Source organism: Chelonia mydas, chromosome 11 (genome assembly GCF_015237465.2).
Source record: "Chelonia mydas isolate rCheMyd1 chromosome 11, rCheMyd1.pri.v2, whole genome shotgun sequence".
Lineage (NCBI taxonomy): Eukaryota > Metazoa > Chordata > Testudines > Cheloniidae > Chelonia > Chelonia mydas.
Genome location: NC_051251.2, coordinates 39,855,367 through 39,863,962, shown reverse-complemented (window position 1 = coordinate 39,863,962; position 8,596 = coordinate 39,855,367). Strand labels below are relative to the sequence as shown.

The 8,596-nt window shown below is 37.6% G+C and overlaps 1 protein-coding gene across 2 annotated transcripts in view; it reads right to left on the bottom strand.

Annotated features, from left to right (window-relative positions):
• Positions 1 to 582: 582 nt before the first annotated feature.
• HAT1 (histone acetyltransferase 1) overlaps positions 583 to 8,596 on the bottom strand; it is a 45,679-nt gene continuing 37,665 nt past the window's right edge. For both annotated transcript variants that reach the window (XM_037913012.2, XM_043525496.1), the window contains exon 11: positions 583 to 1,008. In XM_037913012.2, the coding sequence (XP_037768940.1) occupies positions 841 to 1,008 (168 nt within the window). In that variant the 3' untranslated portion in view covers positions 583 to 840. The remainder of the gene's footprint in view (positions 1,009 to 8,596) is intronic.

Sequence of the window (8,596 nt, the reverse complement as noted above, 5' to 3'; positions counted from 1 at the left end):
ATTGCTTAACTGTGAAGAGTTTTAAAACTATTAAACAAACACATAAATATGTTACTGTTTATCAACAGTTTCAACAGGAATTCCCTAGAGAATGACCATGGATCTCAGTGTTTGGAGCCAAATGTAAAGTCCATTTCTTCAAATTAGCATTCCATCAACAACTCTTTTCTTACACAAACAGAGTCATCTTTCAACACAAACATACTGAAACTTACTAAAAAAAATCACTACTATTTATGTTTATTCCTATAGGCAGGAGGGGATGAGGTTTTTATATTGTTTAATTAAGATGGGCTCAGATCATATGATGAGAGCCATATAACAGTATATGCACAAGGCAGGTCATGAACAACAGAGGGCAGGAGAATGAAATAGAATTTTGTAAAAATTTTCTAGTAGTTAACTCAAACATTTCACTTTTAAAACATTTGGTTTTATTTTTAACTTACCTTATGAACAACTGAAGTATTGAGATTGTTAGTGACTTCTTAAATACTCCAGGCTACGATAGTCCAATCTGCTTCATCTCAAGCCTCACTAAGCATCTGAACAAAACTGTACAGAAGACCCGAACACTTGCAGTGATAGTGCATCTCAGAATCTACATTCTTGTTTATTTAAGCAATAAGTGCCCCAAAACCTAAATACAACCATCTTTAAATCTACAGCACAAAAATAGAAAATATTCAAAATGCACAGAAAAAAAAAAACACACAAAAAGTCATCTTAAATGTGATTAAAACGTCACATGAGATTTTGCAATTAAGTAGCAATTATGGATGTGCTTCACAACACAATGTATAGAAATCTGCAAGTTTCCTGTACAGAAAGGTAGAATTCTCATGCTTGAGCAAGTCGTTCTAGGACCCTTCGGTAATCTGAAACAAGTTGCTGGAAGCTCTCTTCTAACTGTTCATGCTGCATATTTAGGTCTATTTGGTTCAACTGGTTCGTCAACTCCTCTGGTCTCAGACATCTTCTCATCTTGGCAAGTTCTCTTTGCTTTTTCTAAACAATTAAATAAACAGGTTTAAAAACAATGTCATCATCTTTATTGGTAGATATTTGTATTTTCAGAATGAAGTGAACAGCAGTAGAGTCTAAAGATTTATCCAGAAGGTGTTTATTGATTAAATATATTCCTTTTATTAGTACGTATTTCTTTCCACAATGTCCCTACTTTTAAACAAGAGCAGTGGGAGGCTGGGTAAATTCTCCTGATAAAACACTTTTTCCCTTGAAAGTCTAAACAAAGAGGTCAATAATAAACTAAAAGAAAGTAATATCCAGATTTCTGTATTTTTTCCTGAAGCTAAGAGACTAGGAGTAGTACTACTCATTTGGTGGGTTTTTTGTGTGCGTGTTGTTGGTTTGGTTTTGAAAAAAATATTATACTGACCTTAATTTTGGTAACCATCTGAACTGATACTACTTTATATATTACTCCTCTACCAGTGTTAACCACACCTATGTACTATTATGCTGATCTTCTGCCAAATTTTTATATTTCCCACATCTATTTAACAGCTATTAAAAACTAACTTTAACCACCCTTCCTCCACTACTTAGAAAATAATCCAAGAATAAGGAAGGAAGGCCTAATAATTTATCTGATGCAAAAAAAATCTTATGCAGATGATCAATATTTGGGAACGGCAGTAAAACAGACCCACCCACACAAACACTAGTAGAGGAGAATTATTAGTGGAAACACATAATGGGTCACTTGTTGCACAATATAACAGACAAGAATGCACCTCAAAAATGTTTCCTCACTAATTGGTAAGCCCCTCCACATACCGCCACCCCATTACCCATCAATAAATTATACCTAACTACTACCAAACCCCCCTCCCCAAAACCTATTAGGAATTTAAAATACTGATTAAAGATAATATGGGACTAAGTACTTAGTTACGAAAGTCAGGGAAATAAAGGAATTGCTATAGAGGAAGAGAGGAGTCATGTAATCCAGTACCCTTTGGCCAAAGTGGTGTGCTTCAGAGCAAGTGATAAACCCCCACAAAATGGACCTAATTTTGTAATTATAGCATGAATGCAGACAAAAGACAATTTCTGCCCCCAGCTGGTGGTCAGTTTGTGCCTAAACTGTACTTAAAGACTGAAATGCCTTTTGGTTTTTAAATTGCAGATGATATTCCTATGAATGTTTGTCTGTTCCTTTTATGAATATTAGTAAGCTAATGTCTCAGTGCTACCAAGAGGCAGTCTATTTCCACAAGTTAATTATATGTTGAGAAAAAAAGTATTGCATTTTAATTTAGAATGGCCTCTTGTTCTTGTATTATAGGGAAAGGGTAAAAAGGAGCACTCAGCTGGCTCACTCTAGACCACTTGCTGTTTTACATACATCTCCTTTCTTGTACTTTCGCCAACTTAACAGAAAAAATATTAAAGAGAAGGAATTCTTTAGGCTGACCTCAAGAGTAAATAGCCTGAAATGATAGGATGAAAATGAGCAATGGAAACTATAGGCTGAATAGCAGGAAAAATAAGAGGTCTGGAACAGTTTCCCAAAGAAAGCCCACAACACTTGTGTTATTTAAAAACTAGACTGGACAAAGCACCCACTAATAGACCAAGAACAGTTCAGCATCAGCAGGGAGGTTGGACAAAGTGACCTCCCATTTTCCCAGCTCTGACTTCTAATTCATCTTTTTAGTCTCTCCTTCTATGGAAGCCCTAAACTAGATTTTCACTGCCTCTCTCTGGACCTTTTCCATTAGCGTCTGGGTGATGAAGACCAAGACTGAACATAGCACTGAAAGTGAGGCTGTATTATCAAATATATACTAGCATGATTTCTAGCCTATTCTTAAAAACAGCCTAACGTTATTTGAGCACAGCTGTGCAGTAAGAGGACTTCATTGAGCAGTACACATGTAGCCTAAGACTGTTTTCTGAGATGTTAACTAATTCAAAACTAGTAGCAGACAAGAATATTCTTGTTACTTACAATGTGTTTTGTCCTACCAATGACTACTTTGTACTTCATCAAAAGTTGCCCGATTCCTTAGTTTTGTTTGCTTCTTTCCAAGTTCTTCAAGTCCTTCCTAGTTTTGACTCATGTCATCTACAGATGTTACCACTTCACTATTACCATGCCACTTCTCCCACCATTGTCCCCACCCGCTTAAAAATTAAATAGTTACCACCACTAGTCCTATTCATGATCTCTGTTCCTATTAACCTCTTCTCCATCAAGACTTGGCTATTTATTTTCCTATCTCAATGAGTTCTTAATCTGTAATAGGGCTTTACCTCTTTCATAGTGGTTATCAAATTTTCTTACTGTCCCTTGGGGACGGTCTTTATCAGAAAACCTTTTAAAGTAAAGATTACAGTACCGTTTTTGCTATCACCATGAGAAGTTACCAATTCTGTAGAAAATGCACTTACTCTATATGAAAAGGAGCAGTAAGAAAAAGCTTAGTTTCCTGAAGTTTCCACCTAAATGATCTTCTCCCAGACTATCCTAATAGAAACAAACTGCAAGTATGTCAGATTCATCAGTACTGTCACCTGTGTGTTACATTTGGCTATGCAAGTAGGTCTAAAGTGGCACAAATGGGTCATCATCTTCTCATGCTGCCACTCTGTTCTTCCTGGTAATACATTTTACAGACTAAAAGCTCTTACTTGGAAGCAGGAGTTAAACTGGGGGACTAAGTTTCATTCAGTGTTGAAAAATGGGGTATCACTATTTTGCTCAGCTGAGCTCAAACATAATACTAGTTTCCACTGATATAAAGTGGCAGCATGTTGTGTCAAAGACACCCTTTCTGGGTAGGTTTTGAGTGTAGCTGTAGTAAGTTTTGGATAGATCATCCACAGTGAGAGAGAGAGTGTTCAATATATGGCATGATAATATTCTAGTATTTGTGCCACCTGGCATTTGTTTTTCCAGTGGAACAGCACCATTATTTGTTTTTTGTTCCTCATATTACCTCCCTACCACTACCAATACTTTCACCTCTGGGATGGGAATAATTTTGTTTGTTAATGGAACAGTTTGCTAGTACCACACACTCCTTGCACTGGCTTCTCCTCCCAAAATACTCTTTAGGACACTTTTCAGGTTTACTATATCCCATTCCTGTTTTTAAGATGTAATTGCTCATATGCACGGACCAATAAAGAGATAAATAATCAATATATGTCAGAGTGAGAGAACCCCTGTAACAATTTGACTCCATTATACTTCCATAATTACTTTCCCACTGCACTATCACTAGAGAATTCTGATTTTCACTTATTCCCCCTTTTTCTGTATCTGTTGTCAATTAATCTAAGATTTTTGCACACCGCTTTTGCACACCCTCCTAATTTGTGGGGCTGGAAAGGATTGAACCAGTATTCCTGGCCTTTCCACAGTATCTAATGGCCCACCACTTGGGTCATAGCAGTGTTTGTATACATTTTTCATAAAGGAACTAGCTACTGCAGTAACACGGTTAGAATATGAATAAGTACATACATCATGATTCCAAAGGTCTGTGTCCTAATGTCCAATATGAAAATACCAAGAAAAACAAGCACGTATTGCTGTTCTTATCTTTTCCTCAGCTCTAAATGGAAGTATATCAATTAGCAATTTTCTTCTAATCGAATGTATATAGTTAAAAATCTAAATGCTACCAGAAGTGAAATTATTGAAATGTCAGTTATTTAAATATTCATGTCTGTAGTTCAAGTTTGGTCAGTCTTCATGAGCCAATATTTTTACGTTAGTCGACAACAGCTCTGGAAGGGCTGAGAAGTCAGAGACAGCTGTTCTATATAAGAGTTTCATGTGAGAAAAATATGTTTTGTTGAAAGCAAGTCATTCAGAATTGCAATGCTTTTAAGAGATGTGCTCAGTGTCTTTATCTCTCCATTTGTGTGCATATGCACTTCTCATTTCTGCTTCAGACAGGACCACTGCTTTGTCTCTCCACCTCACAGTATCACCATTGGTACTTCTACAACAATAGTATCTATCTGAAAAGAAGGTATTCATGCATCACCAGCACTGCAATCATCGTCCTACATGCCGAGTACATTAGCAATGAATCACCCTTAGTGATGTCTATGTAATTATACCGTCTCTGGTAAAACACAGAAGAAAAATTGTTAAGAAATTTCAGTCCCAAAGCCAGTCTCAAAGTAAAAGCCACCACATATTGCTTTTACTCTCATTTCCCAGAACGCAGAGAAAAACAACAATATTTTGGATTGTAGAGCCTTTCAAGTAGACCTGGGCTCCCATCCAATGAGAATTTTCAAGATTTCAAAAACTTTTCCCACACCAAATCAAGAAGAAAAGTCAGAATCGTGAAAATTTCTGTGAACCAAAAAAAATCAGGAAAAAAATTCAGATTAGAACAACTGAAACATTTCATTTTCATAATCTTGAAATGTTTTGATCTGATTTAGATCTTTACATTTTACTATAAGGTAACAAATTTCTAAACAAAAAGTCATTTTGAACATAAAAATGGAACTTTCATTTCAAAAACATCAAAATGAGGTTTCAACATTTTTGAAATTTTCAAAAAAAAATCTGAAATGGAAAATTCATTGAAACCATCTCTTTCCTGCAAAGAGTTTAGGTTTTGACAATTTGGCATTTTCAGATGAAAAATGTTTAGCTGAAAAATTCCAGACCAGCTGCACTTTCAAGTAATCTTGTCTTTTTTTTTTTTTTTTTTTTAAGAAAGGAAAGAGGGAAAACACCACCAGTTCAGTCACCAGTATAATTGTTAATGTTTTTTCAGTCTCACTCTTCACACTATTCTTTCCAGCCTTCAGGAAGCTGCTGTCAAAAAAAATTAAATCTCCCCTCACACCTACATATCCAATTTCTTTGAAAGGTATTTAATTGGAACAGTATCACCTATGAATTTAAGCCTATTACTCATTCTTAAAACATCATTAATTTTTCAGAAAGGCAGGAAGGTACCTTTAAAGTCTAGTTTTACTTGGAAATAGTGACTTTGTTAAAGTGGCATCACAAGGGTCCATGTTAGTTGAAGTTATTTTAAGGTCAAATTTATCCGCATTTTTTATTTCTCTATAAAGCTGCCAAACTGAGATATTACCCTCAAGTTAAACTCTTTCTTTTCTCATGGTCACCTGTAAGATTCTGCATGCCAAATTCTACCTTCACTTATACCTGTGCAACTGGTTACACCTGTGCAATTCCACTATGTTCACTGGCATTACACAGGTGTGAGTGAAGGGACAATTTGGACTGCAACTGAATATGTGTAATGTGACATTTTTGCTCCTTACTTGCAAGCTGGCAGTTTCCTACCAGTATAAACCTAATCCAGCTCATAGCTGTTGTCACAAAAGCAATTCTCAAGAAGATTCAAGATACCAATTTCCAATCTATAAAGGCAAGAGGGACCTCAACATACTCCCAGTAGATACTTCAAAAGCTTAAGCAAAACATATCCACAACTAAAAATAAATGCCCAGCAACAGCAATCAATAATAACTTCAAGGAGAGAATAAAATAATTGCTGGACTGGGTAGATGATCAATTTATAGTGAAAGGAATTGTTCAATTCTCCTATCATCAATCCACCAGTCCTGGCCCAACTGGAAATTAAACAGTAAGGAAAAGAATACAGGGTCATCTTGCAGGACCCAGTAACAGAAAGCAGCATCCAACACGGCTACGATATCAGTTTTGTAATGCTTAGTAAAAATAGCAGAAACAATCCAGTCACAGCCATGAAAAGCTTCGAAGATGCTGTTTCTGACACTATCACGGGTATAGTTGGCTGTGCTCTCGAAGTGGAAGTTTTCCTGCTGATTGTGAGACCCAAACAATAGCAGAACAAACTCATCTTGCTATACTGGCCTTGATGATTTGAGGCTTTTCATGATCCCCATAAAAAATGAAAAGGCAATTCTATCTGCAGAAAGATTTTTGTTCTGTCCAGATAGTACTTTTTAGCCTTCTTAACATCCAGAAGGTGATGGTGAAGCTCCAAAGGGCAACATGGATAGTTGGAACATAAGCCTTTGTGAACCCAACACCCTTTGGAGTGGGGGAGGAATGGGACAACCACCACCCTGCAAGACCTTGACAAAAGCTTTTTTTAAAATAATATTTTAGGGTTAATGCTGAAGGGGGCACACCAGGCTGCAAGTGAAGAACAATTCAGCGGTAAATCTTAGTTTTAGAGTCTCATCCAGATTTCAGGATAAACTTGCCTACTCAAGGGATCAGGGAAGAGTCCAGAAACTTCAGCTTCTTGGGGTAGGATATTCTAATCTAAAGTGCTCAGTACTAGCCTAAAATCTGCATGGACTTCAATGAGAGCAGAGTTAAGCTAATACAGAGAGCTTTGGAAAATACCACCCTTCGTCTCCAGGTTTAGAGACAAGCACCTCTGGATTGGGTGCAGGATTAAGCCCAAGTCAAGAGATCTCTGGTTGCTGGGCAGCTTTAAGAGATCTTGCCTTGACATATGAAAGCCAAGATCTTTGTGGCTCTGTTCAGGCCACTTTTCATGGCAACTCTGGCTAATGATGATGGATGGGATGAAGGCACAGAACTTTCCACTTGAAGGAAAAGGTGTCCATCTTCCAAGAAGACTTCTGTCAGTGCTGGGAGTAGACACAAGAACTTCATTGTTGTAGAAAAAGTTCCATCTCGGGGACCGCACAGGCCAGGGTGGGGGGTGGGGGGAGAAGAGGCGGTAAGGTGTGTAAAACATGTTGGTTTAACTTAATTACTACTCTTTGGCAGGGGCACTTACTGAGACATAACTGTCTGCTTCCTATGACGGCCTTTCAATACAAGACACAATCCTGATCACCTCTACACAAAGAGGAACTCCAAAGCGCCCCCACATTTGGCAACACTGCTTAGGGTCATTCTATTGTCACAATTTGTAAGAATTTATAGATTCCAGGGAAAGAGTAAATTTCTTCAACAAAGACCAGATGAACCCAAACTCTAGTCAACTGATGCTCCATTGATCATTTTCCTGGGAACACTTTGGCCAGCACATCAGGGAGCCTAGGTGGGCACACCAGCTTCTGAATTTTGCTGCTTTGGAGATCCTGATATGTCAGTTCCAAGAGTGGGTTCCCTTGGAACAAGTTGTTTGGGGAAGTAAATCATTGAGGAACAAACTATTTCTGTTGAAATGGGAGACAACAGTAGAAATTATTTTCTTATTGGTCTCATAACAAGAGCGTTGATTGATGGATCCTGTTGCCATCAGGCATGGGTGGAAGGAAAACTGAAGAGATGAAGGGAACAATTCCCAGTAGAGAAGAAGCCTGCTAATAAGCCTGAAGTAGAGAGTAAGCATCCACAATGAAGCATCCACAATGAAGCTGTATATGCAACGTACAGGGACTGTGCTGATACACTCCATGTCTATACATCCTGGGAAGTTGACTCCAAGAAACTTTTATAAAGCTGCCACCATAACAGCAGCTGTGGGCTGTACCTCCCTGCAGTTGGTGGATTGGGTACAGTATGAGAACAATTCCACTGATGTCTGGGAAGAAACACAATTCCAGCTCACTATTGCATGCTCAATATTTAGTGAAAAATGGGTATGCAAGG